This window comes from Conger conger, chromosome 11, assembly GCF_963514075.1.
Source record: "Conger conger chromosome 11, fConCon1.1, whole genome shotgun sequence".
Classification (NCBI taxonomy): Eukaryota; Metazoa; Chordata; class Actinopteri; order Anguilliformes; family Congridae; genus Conger; species Conger conger.
The window spans coordinates 28,954,129-28,975,564 of record NC_083770.1 but is presented as its reverse complement, the minus strand read 5'-3'; the positions used below and the strand labels follow the sequence as shown (position 1 = coordinate 28,975,564).

Here is a 21,436-nt window from a genome sequence, read left to right as displayed (position 1 = left end):
GGAAGTATTGCCACAGAGTAACTGCTAAATACTGTGACTGTTGTTCTCTAACATACTGTAATCGGTAAAGCTGATGTTGTAATACCCTATTCCAGGTTCCCAGAGCTGCAGGGGGAAGGAGAGGGTGAGATGGCACGTTGGCTGAAGGGAGCAAAAGAAATGCAGCCTCCTGCACGGCTGGGTGACATGTGAAAAGAACACGGAGCCTCTGCAGCCCGTCCCCCCAGTTGTCCTCGCTCCCCTCCCGTCTCCTTGTGCCCGGGTTCCATCAGACTTCCACAGATAGTGTGTGGGGGGTACCGTTGCCATGGTGACAGGGGAAAAGGTTATCTCCGGCTCCTTCCGCTTTTGTCCCTGCGTGCAGCGCGCGGTGCTTCTGGGCGCGTGGGGGTGGAGGGCGAACAGGCCCCTTCCTGGGACAAGCCTGTCAGGGGAGCCCTAAGAGCGGTCTGTTCTGGCCGGGAAAGAAGAGAGTGCATCTATCTCCCACCTGTAGAAGCAGCCTGTGGACTTCAGGATATGACAGAAGCCAGGCTTCAGAGGATCCTGTGACTGAGAGAGGGGATCTGAAACGCAAAGATCTACAGAGCCGTCCCACAACGCTTTCATCAGTACCGTGGGAAACAGCTCTCCTCTGCACGACCATCACAAGAGAGTGGGGCCTTCCTCTACATGCCTCGTGGTTAAAGTGATGAGCTTGCGGACGGAAACTGCCAGATGCGGCAACCAATTTTGTTCTCAACATTACAACACCTACTCCTGATATACGGTCCCCTCCAAAAGTATTGGAACGGTCAATTCCTTTGTTTTTACTATACACTGAAGACAATTGAGTTTGAGGTCAAAAGATGTACATGAGATGACAGATCTGAATGTCAGCTTTTATTTCCTGGTATTTTTAATCTAGATTTGTTAAACAACTTTGTTTACAACTTTTTAAACAAAATTTGTTAAAGAACATATCACCTGCGACCAGTTTTGTGATGTCAGTGGGTCGCAGGCTTGATGCAGTTATTGCAAGCAAGGGATATGCAACCAAATATTCAATGTTATTTACTTTTATTACTTAAATAATCTCTGTTCCAATACTTTTGCTCACCTAAAAATTGGATGATCCGATACCAGATATGCTATGTTCTAAGTAGTTCATATAAATACCAGGAAATAAAAGCTGAAATTCTGTAGATCATTGCATCTATATAGCACTTTTCTAGACACTTTACAGTGCTGCTGTTTCAGACAGACATGAGAGACGAACATGGAGATGAAGCCAAGTGGCTGCGCTGTGGTCCAAGGGGGAAAAAAATGTGTTTGTAAATGTTTCCTGAAAATGATCTCAGGCAGAATGGCTGCCATGTCTCTATTCCCCCATTCTAGCTAACGGAGTATCAGGGGGGCGATAAATATGGAATACCACAGAGGAGAAGGGACTCCCCCTTAACATATGGAGCAGTTTGTAATAATTCCTAAGTGTCTGATAATTGCTTCATGCACACTGCACACACAATTTATCTGTGTCCTGTGTGACCGGTTAAACACTGCGAAGAATGACACAATGACACGGAAGAGAGGCAGAGCGTGTGAAGGTTTGTGCCCCAAAGTGACTGTTGCGTCGGGAATCTCCATTCTCGTTAAACGACGTCGAAAGGGATCGACACACCCACAGTGGCGCCACATTAGCATATCATTGGGCTTCTTAGTCACTGAAGGTAATTGATACTGTAATAATTGAGCAGCGGAATGAAAGCAATTTCCTCCACAGGGCTATTCTCGCAGGAACAAGAACGGCAGATGTAGAGGAGGAGAGCGAGGGGTTTTTCCTGCCAGATCTGTCATTGTTAAATATTTCATACGAGAGAATGACTTGTTCCGTCACGCTGAGCCTGGCTTCACAATGGGCTTGAAAACAGACAACAGCTCCAAATGACTGCTTTGCGACAGCCAGCCTCAACTCTTGACGAGAACAAGCCAAAAGAGGCTGTAACTGCAGCCTCTGTCAGATAAGTACACCACACACACACCTCCAATACACCTCCACCCCCCTCTACCTCCTGTCCCAATCTCCAGATCTTATAAGATGGTCGCCAATAATCGGTCGACAACTCTGCCCTTGCAGGCTCCTCCCTGAACAGACACGCTCGTAACGGAAGGCCACCGCGCAGCTTCAAAACGGCGGAAGAATGCAGAGGGTGACGTTAAATCACTTTCATAAGCGCACCTGAACACAACCATAACAGCCAAGGCTTTGTACTCCAACAACAGGGCTCTCATCACTTATTAACCAAGAGCCCAGGGGGCAGGAATAGCTACAATAGTTCCACTGTGCTGAAAGTCCCAGCTGTTACAACCTCGCAATTTAATACAACCATCTAATCAGTCAACACATAAAAGGCCTTGTTTTACCAGCCCATTTACTTAAGCTGTCATTTCACTCTTAAAGGGTTTAAAGTCTTTGTGCGCAGGAGTAATGGAAAATTGGACAAAAGCGTGACACAAATGAAACTGACACCCTTTCAGAAAGTGCTTACCCCTTCAATTAATCATCCAGTGCCTACAGAGCTTCCAACTGCTTCAGTCGCATGTTTCGTAAAGTTGGATGCTAAATTTAGTAGTCCGTTGTAATCCGTGAATGCGTGTTTGGAGTAATAGGCACTTGTCAGCTGGACGTACTGAGTTGTAGCTAGCGTTCTGAGTAGGAGTCAGTTGGGTGTAGAGAGTTGTAGTCCATGACCGCGCGTTCTGAGTAGGAGTCAGTTGAAAGTACTGAGTAGTAGCCAGTTGTAGTCTGTGACCGTGTGTTCGGAGTAAAAGTCAGTTGAAATTACTGAGTTGTAGCCAGTTGTAGTCCATGACCGCGCGTTCTGAATAGGAGTCAGTTGAAAGTACTGACTAGTAGCAAGTTGTAGTCTGTGACCGCGTGTTCGGAGTAAAAGTCAGTTGAAATTACTGAGTTGTAGCCAGTTGTAGTCCATGACCGCGCGTTCTGAGTAGGAGTCAGTTGAAAGTACTGAGTTGTAGTCTGTGACCGTGTGTTCGGAGTAGGAGTCAGTTGTCAGTTGGACGTTCTGAGTAGGAGTCAGTTCTAGCCTGTGACCGCGTGCGTTAACTTGCGTGCGCAGACGAGGCTGAAGGGCACAGCCGAACTGATGCTGGAGCACACAGCCTCACTGTGAGGAAGCTCAACCAAGAGAGCCAAGCAGAAGGATGAGCAGATGAAAACGCGTGAGGAGCGCGTGTGAGGTGCACATCCTCACTGTGGTGCTGACTCGGGGACTGTTTTGATGGCGTGTACGCCCACACGGCGATACTCCGCTCCGCTGCGTCAGCACCTTACGCAGCACAAACCCCACCCCGCGGACACCAGCACCAACAGAGCCACCGTCTCACGACTCATCCAACATTTTTTACGTTGAATCCATCAGAGCTAATCACATGAAAATGGAAACTATGCAAATACCAACACTGGCATCTTGCTTGCCTTTTTTAATTACCCTACAAACTCCAAGATTCACTGAAACAACTAAACACTGAACTGCAGTCTAAACTCAAATGACATTTAAAGTGTAACAGATCTCATATCCCGGTCATGTTGCTTATAAATGTGAAGTGGACAAGGGACAGCCCAGCTAACACAAAACAGTCTCACAATGTTGCTGCAATGCAGTGTTAATGTTATAACATGAAACCTGAAGAAGATCCAGACAGGATCCAGAAATGCTGTCCTCCTTCTAGTGTGCGTATCACAAATGAAAGGTGAAAGGTTTGGAGTTCAAAAGTGTGCAGGCTTTTTTTCCCCAGTTAATGTCACAACACTGACATTCCAGTAACATTCCAGTAACATTCCAGTAACATTGCGAGGACATTGTGATTTGTGTGTGTGGGAGGTGGGGACTGACCCGGTGGGTCTTGCTGTTGGAGTAGAGGAAGGCCAGGCGGTACAGGCTCTTGTAGTGCTGTGGGAATCTGCTGAGGCAGAGGAAGAGCGCTCGGACGCACATCTCCACCAGGAGGCGCCGCTGCTCCGGCCGGCCGGCGGGCAGGCATTTGGGCATGTCCGGGAGCTCGGCGGGCGGCTCCGCCTTCTTCCTGCCCTCGCCGGGCGTGACCTGGAGGGCGGGCGGTTGGGGCGGGCCGGCCTTGGGCGGAGTGGTGGGCACGGCCGGGGGAGGGGGGCAGGGTTCGGCCGGAGGTTTGGGCGGGGGGATTTCTGCCAGCGTCATGGACAGGGTGTCCAGCACTTCCTGGATGCACTTGTCCTCCTGCAGGTCCTCTGCACTCTTCTGGTCCACAGGACCCAGGCAGGGAGGGTCTGCTGACACGCCGGCCCCTGGAGCTAACGCAGGGTTACACAAGAACCAGCAATAAGGCTTCAGCGTAATAAGGTGGAGAAACACAGGAAACACTGAAAATTGTGGAACAGGGACTGTGATGTCTACAAATAGCCTATAATGTTCCCTTGTTACAACGGTGACATGACAGTCTCTCATGCAAGACGTTATTAGCGTGTGCCTTATTATTTTTCCCATTACTGATGAGGGTTATTACATTTGCAAGCAGAAAGAATTTGCTTGCCCCCCCCCCCCCCAACCTTTTACTATTAGCACCAAAACTGAAACTGTTTTGAGTAACCACTTTGTGTTCTGTACAGTTAACCGCTTGATCATTCATGTTTTGTGCTATTTTTGACAGATAGAGAGGCAGACAAGAAGGACAGACAGAGGAGCCTGTATAACCTCTGCTCCCCCTACTGGTGGCAAAGGTCATTACTGCTTCCATCTTCACTGTAAGATACCCTCCCACTTCCAAAACTGAGATGTTGCACTCCAACTGGTTGTAATAACTTGACAGGAGATTTCCAATCAAATATTCCAGTTAACCATTTATAGTCTGTTTAATACAATCTACACTTAACTGACGTGTTTACAGATTGAAAAAAAAAACCCTACCAGCATCCTCCCCTCGTGGCTGCCCCTCCTTTGTGGGAGTGGTGTTCTCGGGAGAAGAGGTGCCGCCCTTCCCAGAATGCACCTTGTGGCTGCTATCCTGAGAGCTGGCGGCGTCGGTGAAGGGGTCCTGGGTGGAGTTTGAGTCAGACAGCATCACCACCTCGCTGTCCTGACTGCGCTCTGGTTGGACAGACACACAAACGAGCGGACGGCGTCGTCAGAGCTGGCGGGCGTGGCTCGGGTGGGACGGGAGGGCTCACACCGCTCAGTCAATGAATCAGCCCATGAATCATCCCCCAACCCCCCCAAAAACCCCCCAGCAGATTCGACAGAGCGAGAAAGTGAGAGCACCACCTGTGGAGCCGCAATGTCCCGCCAGCAGAGAGGTGTGAAGGTGAAACACCGCTGGAGGTGGAGCAGGTGCAGAGGAGAGAGAGCGTTATGGTGCCAGGAACTGCCAGCCCGCAGGCTCACGAGACACGGCAGAGGAGCGCGATGACTGCCCCAACCAACGCCGGGGCGCGCCGCTTCATCGAGGAGAGGCAGGTCTGCCGGCAGCCACTGCCCAGCCCCTGGGGTTCACCGATGGAGCTCCAACTTACAAAACCAGCCCCCCCACCTCCCACCTTTCTTAGGGTTGAAAAGGCTTTTCCCAGCATGCCTAGCGCGGAGAGCAAGTAGAGCTGGTGGAGCCATTAGCTCGTCGGCCTTTAATGAGGGAGTCTGGCACCACTCTTGGCAGTCCGTCTCCTCCCGCTGAGAGAGGACCGCGGTTAAGGGTAGTGTTTTTTTGTGCTCACTAACGCAAGGGGCCGGGCAGGGTCTCCGGTCGACCGGTGAAACTGCACACCGTGTCCAAACTCCGGCAGGGAACGAAGAAGCTGGGGCCAGCATTCCTCGTCACGGAGAGAGCTCCGCGTATCTCAGAATGCAGCCTCAGCAACACCCAGCAGACTTATAGCAGACAATAGCAAAATTAACTGCGGGGGGGGTAGGAGAAGGTTCCGGTGTGTTTTTTTAATGGGAACACAGGGGAATTTTCTTAAATCTAATTAGCGTAATGCTGTCATGCTGCTTTTACTCAGGAGTGCGGGGCTGTATGATAGATGGCCTGCTTTGCATTTGCGAGGCAGAGGAATGCCACCACTGCACTGGAGAAAGGACAAAGCGTATTTTTGGAAAAGGTCCGAGAGCCAGTCGTGACACGGGGTATTGCTTCCCGGCATCAGCAGACATGATAGATTTTCAGACAGTGTACACGGCCAGGACTGGTTGCGGTAGCATAGGATTCCTTTCTTGGTGTCACGCTTCACCGTCCTCTGGGTTTGTCCAAAAACCTTTGTAACTTAGGAGGCTCGACTGCATGGTCGTGTGATATAAGCCAGATATTTCTGTTTATTTCCATTCGTTTTTACATGCTCTCTGTTAGCTTAGCTAAAAAAAAACACAGCGGTAGCTCAGGACTGCAAGTTATTACTGGCACATACCTCCCCAAGGTCCATTTGCATCCAGGAATTTAGCTAGAAATTAATCACAGACCATCTGTACATTCAACCCCTTTACTAAAAGAAATAGCCTAGAGGCTGCATCATTCTGCCCTAAGCCAGGTAAAACTTTAAATGAAACCACTTTTCAGTGCGCTGTGTAAGCCCAATAAGTCCATCTGTGAAGAGACCGGTAGAGAGGGAGTGCACAGAGCCCGGGAAGCCAATGAAGTGCAGAAAGAGAAGAGGAGATGGCCCTGTTTTTGTGGAAGCTGGGAGAGTAGACGGTGGGGACTGTACCGTTCCTGGACGACAGCCACACTGGGGAGCAGGGCAGGGAGTAATCGTGGTCAGAGGCAGGGGGGGCTGTGGAGGACATCGGGAGCCTGCTTTAGCTTACATGTTTAAAGGTTCCCCGTCCTGTCGAACTGAGGAGAAACAGTGCGCCAGCTTTCCTGGTCGACAGGAATAACTATAGCATTGAAAAATCATTATTAATTTGGCCACTCTACAAAGGCTACTTAAGCATCTTACATGTTTTACATACAATCCATCTATACAGATGGATGTTTACTGAAGCAGCTCAGGTGTAGTACAATGGCAGAGGCCCACCCCCCTCAGATGTGAACTTGCAACATGAGCCACAGTATTAGATAGCTGTTTACTACAATACTGCAGCCACCTGGGATGGGATGATGCAAAGAGGACAGTCAGTGCAGCCAGTTATTGCAGCACTGTTGACTTCCTCCATATCCCCGACAGCTCACACATCATCGCAGCACAGAAGAGCCTGAGCAGCCCCCGCCAGGCAGAGGTAGGGTTCAGCTCCCGAGGGCCGTCCTGCTGACCGGCCAATCAACGGGAGACATCACTCCAGTGGGCGGTGCACCAACGTGGTGTGACCCAGGACAGGGGCAACCTGTGACGCCATCACTACAGGTCATCTGTGAACCAATCATTTCATTTGTTCCTTTTTTTCCCCTTGACAACAGACCTTTCTGTGACCACAGTTCTAATTTCTCCTGAAAAAGAACCACTTGGAAATTTGATGTCACAAGGTCCAAACCCTCTACCAGCCACACTGTAGATTTTCAGACACATGGTGTAGGACGATGTTGGTTTCGTGGGGTGGTAGGGGGGAAGGGTTGGGGGCACCGGACTTGTCTGGCGGGGCATTCATCCCATGGGGTCAACATGCATACAAAAATGATAAAGCAGGTTGTGTCAGAAGCAAGCAGGCAGAGAGGTAGCAGGCAGGTAGGCAGGAAGGAATCTGGAAAGGCTGACAGAGAAACCAGCAACATGGGCAATATGGCTGCAGTACTCAGACAAACAGGCTCTACAAAACAATAGGAAAAAATAACACATTTTTAAACAAAATGATCACAAACAGGTGCATTTTGACACATACAGTACAGCTGCTGTTCTTTTATCAACTTTAATGAGACCTTAGCAGTTAGCTGCCATCAGTTTACACAAGCTGTGGGCCGGTCAGATTGGTTTCAGAGCAGGGTATACCCTTATTCACAGGTATATGGAGAGATTTAGATTTCTTTATTGAACTGTACTTGAAGCAAAACCACAGCTTTTTCTTACACCGACTGAAAATCTTGCTGTGTTCTAATCAGATTTAACTATCTGAAATGTTCCACGGTCTGCAAGTTGAGGCAAATTCAACCGCCTAGATGTGCTCTTTTCCTCATATAACCTTTATGTTAGCAGAGACACGAATGCAGGTAATCAGCACTGTCCTGCCATCAGAATAAACAGAATAAGCATGCGCAACTGAGGGCTAAAAGCAGCCCAATGACAACAGAACAATACTCTCACATACAAGCAGAGTGACCGGGGTCTCTTACTCGTGTCAAAATCACTCCAAGCGCGAGGCTATTTTGTTGTGTCGCTCACTGAGTGGATGTGTCATGAGCTCTAAAAGCATTAGTGACAGCCCTTACACCCTCTCTGTGATGCAGGAGTGCAATTAAGTCCCTTTCTAACAAAGTGCCTGTGAACTCACTTCTGATTCGCAATGACAGAGATGTTTGATCAGGCCTTGTCTGACACCATTTCAACAACACAATGCATCTTAAATTAAGTGCAAAATGCAGGTTGCAGTGCTAGTCCTTGTTCAGAGGTGGGGTATTTTTATACAAGGGAAGAAACCGATTTCAACTTCATATTTCCTTAAGACGGAATGTACGGGAATAAACCAGGATCGAGGTTCAACCCAAATCCTAAATGTGCTAGCTAACCTGAGGCAACCTTCGTACCCACCCATTAGGTACCAGCCTTCTACCGCTACATTTATTTTGCTTTTTTGTTGAGGCAGTGACTACACTACTACTTATGGTGAACTGCTTCTGAGGAAACTCAATTTAATTCAGCCATTTTATACCAGCTGGAGTTGAAACTACTTAAAAGCTTTGTTTCAAAAATGACATTTGGAAGCACTGAAATGATGTATGAGGTATGAAGATAATTATTCAAAGATAAATCATTGAACAGGAACACAGACACCTGATCTAGAAAATAAAAATACAATGTTAAAGGAGCCTCTCAACAATTTCAATATGGGACAAACTATATGTGAAATGATTTAACACTTGAAAACTGGAAGCCACAGGACAAAAAAATACACTTTTTATCACCTTACAAATAGCACGGCAGTGAGTGATATTTATTGATCTGCTCAAACTCAACATAACATCCTGTCCCATCATGTATGAGCAATGCAAGCTATAACCATGGCCTTGAAAGCAGCACTTCAACTGATATCTTAAAGGGACTGTTCACTTTCTGGAGTTTATATTTGAATTATTGGTTGAATCAGTTTTTTTTATTTATTTCAAAGAAAATAACACAAAGGCGGGGTGCACAGACATGTTATGACTCTTGAGATTGTGTGTGTGTGTGTACTACCCAATTCATAAAAAACGGACATTTCATCTTCTTTTCGAGTGGAGCTGGGGCGTTACATCTTTTCATTCAAATGAAGGGTTTTCTCTTTAAATCTTGCAATGCTTCGTAAATATTATGATCAATAAACAACACGAACGTCAGACACCTCAAATAGGCTCAAATAAACAGGAGCACTTATTTTGTTGTGGTTCATGTCTGAGTCATTGCCAGTTGTAACCTTAAAAAACAGATCTCAGAATGTCTGCAGTGTTTTTTTCGCCTGCATTTTGGCTCTTTTCTTCTGCACAAAAAAACACAGAAAAACAAAGGTCTGTCCTTGCCAAGTAAACCAACCGGTTTGCTCAGCCTGCATGTCCCCCAAACTGTCTAAAGGGTATGGACTGATAAGAGATATCACTGCAGGCAAATCAATTATTCACATGCTGGCCTAATGGGCTTGACTGGGGCTTAGAAGGACAGGGAGGAGAGGACTCCCTTAAAGCTGGGCCGCAGAGTCACTGCCTATTTAGTCACAGTGAAGCTGTTCAGCTACATATCTCCATATCAGACATGTCATGACATGTAATCAACATGTCAATCTCAGCACACTGGAACCAAATCATAGTGAGAAATGATAGTTAATCTGTATATTTTCATCCCTTATTGCCTCAGTTATTGGAGGATGGAAAGAAAACTGCAAAGAGGCTGTTTGGACTGCAAGTAAGATTTCAGACAATTTCATTTTGCGGAGGCTGGAAAATGCATTAAAAGCATTTTCCCATTAAGCAGATTCACATTTCTGCAATGAGACTCTGAAAACATGTTAACAGCAATAATAATCAATTATAGCCGATGGCGACAGTAAAAAGGGAAACAAACTGCACAAGGTGCATTAAAAGGGAGCAGTAGACATTTTTAAGCGGACACAAACCACTGTCTCTCCTCTCACAGTGCTCGCTGTCCTCTATGAACCAGCCTCTACCCGGATACTTCAAATGAACCTGGGTGAGACAGCACAGGGGGGCACCTCATGGCCCTGTCTCCTGCCAGAACACAGCATCCCCCTGCACAAAGCAGGACCGGCTGTGCTCTTCAGAACAGAGCCTCCCCCTGCACAAAGCAGGACCGGCTGTGCTCTTCAGAACAGAGCCTCCCCCTGCACAAAGCAGGACCGGCTGTGCTCTTCAGAACAGAGCCTCCCCCTGCACAAAGCAGGACCGGCTGTGCTCTTCAGAACAGAGCCTCCCCCTGCACAAAGCAGGACCGGCTGTGCTCTTCAGAACAGAGTCTCCCCCTGCACAAAGCAGGACCGACTGTGCTGCTCAGACTGACATTCAAAGCTGCTTTCAGCACGAGAGCCTTCAGCTTGCTTAGGCCTCTGTCAAGCTTCAGGTGCAGAGAAAGTACTCCAGGTGGCACCCAGATGGGTCGGGACACACTGTTGTGTCATGAGATGCGCACAAGAAAAAGATATATTAATAAAAAACTTCAAATGAAAATGATAAAAAGATTGCCACAAATTAAATGTGGCAGCTATTTCATGCACTGCATTAGATGCAATGCAAACGCAGCCGTTTTTACAAAACTTCTACTTTATTTTCTTTTTTTTAATACAATTCCCATAATCTGAGGGTTACAGAGAGTGCAGTCTTCATCTAGTGTGTCCTTGGGGAACCAACAGCTTAGACGCCCATAAACAGATACCTCGCTTGCGTGTACATGAACACAAGTGCGAGAGACAGAGCTGGTATTTGCTCAGTTGCCGGAGAGGCACCTGTTCACCCCGCCACCATATTAACCACCGACTCACGTCTGGCTAATATAAAAAATCTATCATTTTAATAACAGGAGACTGGATGAGTGGTCCAGAGAACGGGATAATTAAGCTCAAGTGCTGCACATTTCAGAGACTTCCCTCGGCCGGCTGAAGGAGCAATTTCTGCCTGATTTGTCATTCCTGCGGTTACCCTTCTGCTCTCTGGACCCTGCGTCCTGGGCGGGGTGGGAGAGAGCTGGGCTTTGACCCAGGCCCCCCTCAGTGCGCTCCAGACCGGCCGAGCCCACGGCACCGGCCCCCACCCCGGCTCCTGGGGGCTGCCAGCTTGCTTGGGTTCAAAGCGCTTTCCTGCGTGAACATGCCTGAGTGGGTAGTGTTTTTATCTGCTCTTTTGCCTGCCGTTCTCTGCCTCGCCGGGAACGTAAACAACTCACGGGGACCATCTGTACCGCCGCAGCTCACGTATGTAGCTTTCACCGAGCCGGCGCACGGCGCTCCCAGACGAAAGCGATTCTTCTTAAAAAAACACGTATAAATAAACGGCGGTTTTAAAAATAGGAACGGCACGAGCACCCAGCGGCCTGTGGTAATTGTGAGAGAAGGGAAAAGTGCAGGACGCTGCAGGTGATTCGGTGCGAGGCCCGTGTTAGATATGCATGGCTGTGCCTCTCGCTGATGTGCGTGGGGCCATTAGTTAATGATGGCGGTGGGGGGTGGAGCAGCGGGGGGGGGGAAGAGCAGGGAGCACGGGGGGGGGGGGGGGCGGGGTGAGAAGCACAGGCTGCAGCTACAGCCGTCTCCAACTGACGACCGTCATAACCAACGCACACACAAATGTACAGTGGACACACACTCACACAGCCACTCTCGCACACACACAAGTATACACACGCGCGCACACAAATTTACACAGTGGACACACACTCACACAGCCACTCTCGCGCACACACAAGTATACACACGCGCGCACACAAATGTACACAGTGGACACACACTCACACAGCCACTCTCGCGCACACACAAGTATACACACGCACACAGCCACTCTCGCGTACACACAAGTGCACACACACGCACACGCGCACACGCGCACAGCGTCACCTCTGCTTCCACTCAGCCGGGTCCGAAGGCGGCTCGTGCGCGTAAGCTCGAACGCGGCGACACATATCTGCACAGCCTCATCTCCTGACACGCTCTCAGCAGCCATATTGCCCATCTTACAACCTCCCTGTCACCTGGTGCAGGAGGGGGGGGGGGGTCCATTACTGGAGTCATACCAATCACCACCATAATCATCATCACTATCACCATCCTCCCCAGTGCGATTCCTGTCCCAGTGAAGAGACGGCGGGAGTCTAAGACTGGGACTGTACCATCGGCCTGCTGCTCCTCCTGCCGCTGCCACTGCTGCTGCTGCTGCTGCTGCTGCCGGAAGGTTTTACGTTTGGCGTAATCGTGGTCGACCGGAGTGGCCGTGTAAGGTGGGGATGTCAGACCTGGCCCGCTGGAGGGGAGTGACGTCCCGAGGCCTGGGGTGGCGCCCGCGGAGGAAGAGTGCGAGTCCTCGTCGTTCACCGAAGGGGCCTTCTCCCTGGGACCACACAACCAGGGCGGGGTCAGGAGCCTCCAGCATAGCGCCCCTCAGAGAACAGGGCTATCACATTACTACTGAGAGTCTTACGGCACACGAAATTACGACTTTTAACCGACGCCAAGAGATGGGACATAGTTAGGGTGGGGTAATATTTAAATAAAGATGTGACATCAATAGATAGCCAAGTAATGTATGAGATAGAAGATTATTGTAATGAATATTAGGGTATAATAAAGAATAAAGAAGCAGATTAATAACTATAGAAAATATTAGTGGAGTTGTCCCCGCAGGGGTGGAGAAGGGCAGAGAGAAAGAACAAAATGTAACAAAAAAACAGGGTTCCCATGTAAAAATACACCGTGAGGAACCCCCCACCAGCACCACGCAACAACCAGCAACAATGGCCACCATTCACATTAAGAACAAGTGCATACGTGAGGGGGTAAGGGGGGGGGGGGAAAGGGGAAAATACCCTATCTGAGCAGGTTGCACGTGGGGGATATCAACAGAAACGCAAATAGAAAGGACCTACCTGCTTAAGAACAGTGTTTTTAATAGATTGTGTTACTGACTCAGATTAAAGAAAACTAACAGAATATTTTGTCTACACTGGGTGCTTTGCATGCTCACCATCTGTCACTGGCAAAATAAGCAGAAAGAAAAATCTGCACTAATCATGCGCCACAGTTACTGCCATTGTAACACATTTTAATTTGATCCAGAAACACTGTAATTAGTCCTGCCTTCTATTTCCATACTAAAATACAATGAAGAAACAAAAAAAGGGTGATGTCATGGCTTTGATTATATAACTTCTGCAGAATGCAAACTAACAAGGTGTCACTGTCGAGGCATGAAGGCGCCACAGTTCATTTACAGCTGCAAAGGCTTCTGGGTCGCAGCCTCCGCTACACAACTCAACATTTAATCTGCCAGAGGCTCCTGCCACCCTCGCCTAATTACATGCAGCTAGACTGGGGCTGAGACAGCAGAGGTGCAACAGCACTGATTTGTGAAGGAAAAGAAAAATTGAAAGCTCAATTCAAAATTAGTACAAAAAAAACCCAACAGATTCCAGAGCAAACTCTCCGGTTTTCTAAAGCGGAACATAAATGACGATGAAAAAACATGCAGCGATTTCTGAATTCATTTTAATTTACTCGTGTGGAGAAAACTGAAAAGGACATAATAGCTAGTTTTCATTCAAATGAAGTACTTCCTCTTTTGAATCTTGCAATGCTGCTAATGACTGTGTAAATATTGATCAATAAACAACACACATGTTAAGACACTGTAAGGAGTACTTATTTTGTTGTGGTTCAAGTCTGGGTCATTGGCTGTTGTAATCTTTCGCTTTGTGGCTTCCGAGTGAAAGGAAGAAAAGCATGAAATGGCCAAATCTGCATGTGAGATGGATGTAGCCATGCAGGACATGAGTTGCCCAATTTAGATTTTGTCCAATGTTTAATGTGCTGGATGAACAGCAGAATAGTCATGGCTGCACCTGTAGCCTGATACTAATGCACTGCATCCTACTTGTATGTCCAGTACAGGTCAGGGATGGCTACTGGCAAACTGGCAATAATTGTAAAATTAGTGTTCCCAGAATCCTTCAGAATAGGAAGAAAGGGGGGGTTGGGAGTACCCAGGAGGCACTGCAGTGGTTTGGGGCATGGCCACTCACTTCTCGCTGGATTTGGGCATGTTCTTCTCTTCCCCCCTGGCAAAGGGTCCGAGCGCGGCCTCTGAGAGGATGGTGAAGAAGAGCTCATGCTCCAGGTGGGAGTCCTGGGCCTCCTCGGCCTCCAGCTGCTTCAGGATGGTGGTGCTGAGACGGAAGTACAGCTGCAGGAAACACCGGAGAGAAGGCCTGGTACAGCGCACAACCCAGCCAGCTGCCTAACAAAATAACTCACCTCACTGATCAAACAACTCATCTAACTGCACACTCTGAGAAAATAACTCACCTAACTGGGCACAGCGAGCAAATTACTGAGCAAATAACTCATCTAACCGAATGCACTGTAACTAGCCAGTAACTAACCTTAATCTTAATCTGAGAAGATTTCTGAGCAAATTACTAACCCAAATGAAGAAACTGAGCACATAACTGAACAAATTACTAAACTAACCGTACAAACTAGCATAGTAACCAGCCTAACTAAATTGAAATAACCAAAGAAAAAACTACAAATTCAAATTCAATAACTTTTGAAAAAACTAACCAAACTGAACTGCTGACTAACAAACACTTGATTCACTCAGAAGCCTGGTGTCTAGACTGCTGTTGAATCTGTCAGCTCCTTTAGGTCCGCCAGTGTTTTTATCAAACATTCAGAGTGGGGAGTTGGCTGGAAGCATTCAGAAATGCAGCACGTCCAGAATCAAATGAGACTGAGAATTCAGCTTTCATGTTTTCCGCTTTCAACTCCGTGCTTTCAGGCCGCTCTCATTTGCATGGGCGAGGATTGTGGGTCAGCGGACCAGGCACCCTCCACGAGTGCCGCCTACCTCCAGGGCCTCCATGGCCAGCTCGGGGGGGTTGTGGTAGTGGATTTTGCGTGGGTATCGGGCCGCCTCCTCATGCAGATAATGAGCTGCCTGGGGAGGAAGGAGAGGTGGGAGAAGAGAGGTCAGGCAGCTCCCCATCTTCCAGTCTCCAGTACGGATGGGGAGGGGGAAAAGGCAGGCTGCTTGGGAGAACATGTACTATACACATACAGATCTGTGTACATATGTACACACACACACACACACACACGTCTCTGGCCCTTACGGCAGTGTTAGCTCCCCCCCGCCCGCCCCACCCGTGCAGCCTGTGCAGATCTGTTTGTAAAGTCTTGGCACATCCAGGCCTGCCTCCGGAAGAACATTTCTGATCTGTCGGAGAGCGGCCCCTTTGCAATCACTGAGCTCATCGAGTTCTTCTTAATGATGTTCCAAATAGTTTATTTTGGTAAGCATATTGTTTGGCTCATGGCTCTGACAGTTTTTTTTTGTATTATTGCTCAGCCTCATAATAGCTTTCTTGACTGTCATCCACACAACTTTGGTCTTCAAATGTTGACAAACACCAATAATAGACTCCAATGGCATTCAAAAGCACAGAATCAAAACTAGATACTGAAAGCTTTATTATACCTGCACTAGGGAAACAACTGAACTAGACCTAACTAATCAGAAGCCAACTGTCCAATTACTTCTGGTCACCTAAAATGGGGCGACCATTTATAAAGGGGATACAATTCCTATATATCACCCAATATGGATGTAAATACACTCAAATTAAAGGCGGCAGTCTACATTTTAACCTTCTTGTTTTATTTCATATTCAATGTGCTGGAGTACAGAGCCAAAAGAGCAGAAATTGTACCACTGTCCAAATACTAATGGACTGCACTGTATATATGGCGAAACCTAAATGTACCATCCCCTGAATAATTTAAGTACTAATCATTCAGTGACTTCCCCACAATATTGTCTCTGGCGGTTGAGAGCGTAACCACAAAGCGCACCTGTTTGTAGAGCAGGAGGTATTCCCGTGGCGAGTGTTTGTGCTTCTCTGCGATCTTTCCCAGCATGTAGTGGATGAGCCACTCCTCCTCATCACTGTCCCCCTCACATCGGGACGCCCCCTGGAAGCACTGAGCAGACGTCTCCAGCATAGCGTGCTTCCGCTCCACCATCTAGAACACGCACATACACGCACATACACATACACGCACACACACGCACACAAACACACACACACACACACACACACACACACACAAACACACACGCACACACAAAAACACACGCACACACACACACACACACACACAAAAACACACACACACAAAAACACACACACACAAAAACACACGCACACACGCACGCACGCACACAGATTGTCATGTAGCTTACTCTGCCGCATTCACTCTTTGGCACTCTCTTCCCTCACTGAATTGCTGACAGCTGGAACAGGGTCATCCTCAAAGCAAAGGCTCTTCCAGGAAACTCATTCACTTACTAAACAACACTGCCACATCGGCTAGTGCCCTCAGGTCATACAAGCTTGACTTTGGCTTGGTGAAAGGAACTGTGCCAGAGCTTTTGGAGGGGGTAGAGGGAGCACAATTAGCATGATTACTCTGAGAAAATGACAAGAGAAAAATGAGGACAGCTCTGTTCTGCTGCCGACAGCAGTATTACTGTTTCCCACACAGGCCCTGAAGGCTACGTTCTCTAGCACCCTTCTGCTCTATCTCTCTCTCTTTGTGGGGGAAAACAAAACTACGCTGGTTGCCTTTATGGCATTTGCTGTATATAAATAAAATGCTGCTGTGAAGCTTGAACAGGGAGAGTGCTGAAATCATTTGAAAATATAAACAGATGGCAGTCTAATCAAGTGAGCGGCAAGCTCCGGGAGCTAAAGCCAAGCCGGAATACCAGAGCAACATCACTCTTATCCCCCCAGTGTCATTACAGACACAATCCACTAATCTCCCTGCCCCGCGACCAGAGTCTTCTCCTCTTTTCCTGTAAGACAACTTAAGTACTACCGCCAGCTGAAGTATCCAGCCCTTTTAATGACCCTCCCCAATTTGGCAAGTAATTCTTCAACATCAACCTTCCTCCATTTCACACCTCCATAGGGTATCCCCCAACTCCTCCACCAGTGGTCTTCTCCTCCCACTGCACTGCCCATGGCCCCGGGCCTCACCTGTTTGACCACATCGGGGGGCAGCTCGCTCCTCCACTGCTTGAGCTGACGGGAGGCGAAGGAGTGCAGGGCGTAGGACATGGTGCCGTACTCGATCCACAGCGACAGGTTGGAGCTGTCGATCTCCAGGGCGCGCTTGAAGCAGTTGAGCACGGCCTGCGAGTGCTTCCAGATGGGGCCGTCGCTCTTCAGCTCGTTGGAGTTGAGCTTGTCCTGGATGCGGCTGGCTCTCGCCAGGGCCATGCCCGCCCACGAGTCGAACCTGCGGGGCAGGCTCGTTAAAGGGGCGAGACTGAACGTGACACGCCCATGCTTTGGCACCAAACGGCTCCGTTCTTTACATGCTAAGGCTACTGCTTTTGGTTTGGCCCCGGTAAATAGGTCTCTTTTAAATGAAGGCTTTCCCCGTTTGAGTTTGGAGAGTGCAGATAGACATGCTCTCCGCCACTGCTTCTTATCACACAGCAGTCTATAAGCCAGGTTCATGCAGAGCTGGAGGAAGACGCTTCATCTGGAGCTCAACGGGCAGACTTGCGGGAGTTGCATCACACTAACAGCCAGCAGCCCTTTACTTATCTTAACCCTGTTTTATTGACCCTGACGGAGAGTGCGTCCCTCATTTCATGGAAAGTCGGGTTTTAGGGTTTCAGCCGCAGTTTCTCGCAGTGACTCCAGTGACACCACCCACTGGATGATAATCACAGAGCAGACAAAAATAAAATCCCTTTGAAAGAAACTATTAGCCCTAACTGAAGAGAAGCTCTTGCCTGGTAAATATACACTTTATATACGTCTTGAAAATGGCCATTAGCTCAACATGGGCTTTTTCTGTTTTAAGGCACTATTTGAATTGTAACTGAATTGTAACATCACTTGAACAGCATGCACATTTCCAACATTAATGTAATTTTATAAAAAACAGTGGTAAGCAACCAAGTCATAAACCTGAAACATAAAAAATAAAAAAATAAAAAAAATAATAATATATAATTATAATTATAACATTTTCCAGCTACCCAGTTGAGAACCATTTCACATGCAAGACAATGCGCCTCAGCTGGTGATAACACGACCTCCTGCCTTAGCAGAGACCACCGCTCCAGAATGCACATTAACTCCGTTCTTCTGAGCTGTGCTCGATAACCGATGGCTAATGACTTACTGGCACTACACATGAGAATACATAATGAGCACAGCCCATTCAGCCCAGCCAGGCTCCCCAAACTAACCTGGTTTACTCAATAACAGTGCGTGACTGCCAAGGTAAGCTAAGAGACTAGAGTAAAGAGGATGATGAGAACACAAGTTCTAGTGTACAACCATGGCCTGCCGCGCAGTCTTGCCATGATGTATTTGTATTTTTTAAATCCAGCATATATTATAACCTTCAGGGTTTTAAGATAGCACTAGCAACATCAAATCAGTCAATTAGCAACAACAAATGTACAGTAGAATAATGCAATGAAATATTTACAGGAGATATTCCAATTCACTCTATCAGCAGTAAAGCAGTTCCGTCTTGGAATTAAATTGCCATAAAAACATTATGTTGGTGGCGATGCAACTAAATAAACCATCACAAACATATAAACATTGCTCACTCAATAAGACATTGCTCACTCATTTAAATTGACTAAATCATTTAAGGTTTGGAGAGGCCTAAAAATCAGCAAGCATCTGGCAATATGAAGTGGACACATGCAGAGTGACCCAAACCTGTTGGGGCAGACGCAGATATCATGCATGTAGAATTTGATGGCCTTGGACTGCTCCTTGTTTTTGAAGTGGTAATCTGCCAAGAGGTAGTACAGCTCATTGACAAGAGGGGGCGCTGGACCTGCTCCCTCAGGAAGACAGGGCACCTGGAATCAAGAAAGCAAAGAATCAAAGGTGAAGCAATGGTCTTCAGTCTCAGCAAAATCACTTTCACAGCGCAGGTAAATGGCTTCCTCTCGAGCAACTTCCAGAGCCTTCTTACTTGTTCAAAGCAGAGGCTTACTTGACAGGGCTTGGCATTACGATTAAAGGCGAATGGAAATGAGGCCTCTTTGCTGGAACAGAATTATTTCTCAGGAGACACATAGCGTGACAGTGTGTGACAACTAGTAATCCACAATAAAAATGGACTTCACCACCTGCATAATCCAGACAGGTAGGCAGACCACAAGGCAAGCTGCATTCCGCCCCTTGTGGCAATAGAGGGATCATATGCAGACAACGGCAATGTTGCCAGGGATTTTCACTCCACAAGCTAATGTCTAACTGCTGCATGAAAAGAGAGCGCCAGGAAACTTAAGGGTGCGAGGGAACCAATCCAGCTACTCTATTATGTTCTTGGCGGGCTGAATGCACGAACAGAGGAACAGCCCATGTGTAAACAGACAAAAATAAAAATGACTGCTGGCAAGGTCCATTCCACACATTAACTGAGGTGGAGTGGAGGCATTTCTGACAAGCCCAACAAGAACACTTGACAGTACCGTGTCTCAAACTTATACCTCACACATTAACTCTGTCTATTACCATGCTACAGGAGAAGGCTCACACAAGGATGCATGTTCCCCAAAATCCATGCACCCAGAATGAAGGTGCTTAGTTGAGCAGATGAGTTGCTGGTTCACGGTAAGGCTGAAGATACCTTTATGACGTAAAAACCACTCCCCTTCTCAAAATGTCTAACACCATGGCCAATATCGCACTGCCCCAAGGAGCTCCTGGCCATAGGCAAAACAGGACCTCTCTCGAGGGGTCCGACAGCCCACTGACACCAACATGAAACCGCCATGCTCCGTCAGTACTGGAACAGATACACCGACTGTTCACAAGGGTGGCCTGTAACATTATCAACAACCGAAGGAGCTGCCTTCTGTTCTGCTCTTCTAACACACATCCCTATCTATATTTATAGATGCAGATCCAAGCAGACACACGGACAGGGCTTGACAGAAGGTATGTGTAGTAATCATTCCCCGCTGTTGGGGGGCATGATTAGCTGGGACATCAAGCTGTGACATATTCATGAGAGCAGACTGGGCTGTTTGACAACTTCATGGTGAAGTTACCTTTGCATTTACAGAAAAAAAAAAGGTAGAACATTCTTTCTAGTATCTGCAGCTCATCACTGGAAAGACACAAATTACTAAAGCTGCTAGGTTCACGACTCCGTTTGGAACAAAGGTGCCAAGATCAACTCAGCCGGCAAAGGAAAGTTTGAAAGGAAAGGAACTATTTTTAGCTGAAGAACACCGCACAAAATAATATTTTTCTTGGCTAGTGATATCTTAACGAACACATCCCCAGCCCAGATTTCACCACTTTGTTTGCTGTGTAAGGCAGTGGATGGGTTGCGTTTGTGTGTTCTGCTATTGGAAGACATTCAACCTCCGTTGTTTTTAGCTCTCATGTCTAACTCTGCATTTCTAAGTTATACAGTCAGCCCTCTTGGTGCAGTTATGTCAACCAGTGGGTTTCCAGTTGAATGTTTTTAAGTGAGTTCAACTGACTTGAAATTCTTGTGAGGAAAAATAAAGTATTTCTTTTATAAACTCTGCATTCTGGGGCATCCATCCCGTCGCTTCAAATGCTCAAGGCATTTACCACAGCTTCACCAGGAAATGCCACGTCCACATTGATCACGGTCGACGGCAGAACGGCACTTTTGGGACAGTACGGGAAAAAAGGGCAGGGCAGCATGGCAGCGAGTAAAATATGTGTTGCTACGGTGATGTTGCTCGGTAATTGTCTACAATACAAGCGGCTTCCAACATGGATCGGAAAAGGAGCATGGGCGTTTGGTATAGCTTGTTGTAAGATTTAACTGCACTCTTACACGGTCAACGATTTTGCTTCAGCATCCTCTGGTAATCTGAGGAAGCCACTTAACTGATGGCACCTAGTCAGGGCTGCAGTGGTTTAGCAAGAAAGGGGAAATAGCGAAATGTGTTAAGAGTGCGGTTAGAGGTAGCTTGTGCGACTCAAAGAAGATCAAAGCATCAGTCAAAATAACATCCTGTGTGGGGTGGATGGACATAG

The 21,436-nt window shown here is 47.6% G+C and overlaps 1 protein-coding gene across 4 annotated transcripts in view; it reads right to left on the bottom strand.

Moving 5' to 3' along the window:
- cabin1 (calcineurin binding protein 1) overlaps positions 1-21,436 on the bottom strand; it is a 71,476-nt gene that overhangs the window by 36,388 nt on the left and 13,652 nt on the right. For 2 of the 4 annotated variants that reach the window (XM_061259874.1, XM_061259875.1), the window contains exons 22-30: positions 19,121-19,266; positions 17,405-17,666; positions 16,215-16,385; positions 15,211-15,300; positions 14,384-14,544; positions 12,479-12,696; positions 6,731-6,796; positions 4,947-5,126; positions 3,897-4,333 (exon numbers count right to left, since the gene is read on the bottom strand). In XM_061259874.1, the coding sequence (XP_061115858.1) occupies positions 3,897-4,333; positions 4,947-5,126; positions 6,731-6,796; positions 12,479-12,696; positions 14,384-14,544; positions 15,211-15,300; positions 16,215-16,385; positions 17,405-17,666; positions 19,121-19,266 (1,731 nt within the window). The remainder of the gene's footprint in view (positions 1-3,896; positions 4,334-4,946; positions 5,127-6,730; positions 6,797-12,478; positions 12,697-14,383; positions 14,545-15,210; positions 15,301-16,214; positions 16,386-17,404; positions 17,667-19,120; positions 19,267-21,436) is intronic. The other 2 variants (XM_061259876.1, XM_061259877.1) reach the window with 2 other exon arrangements.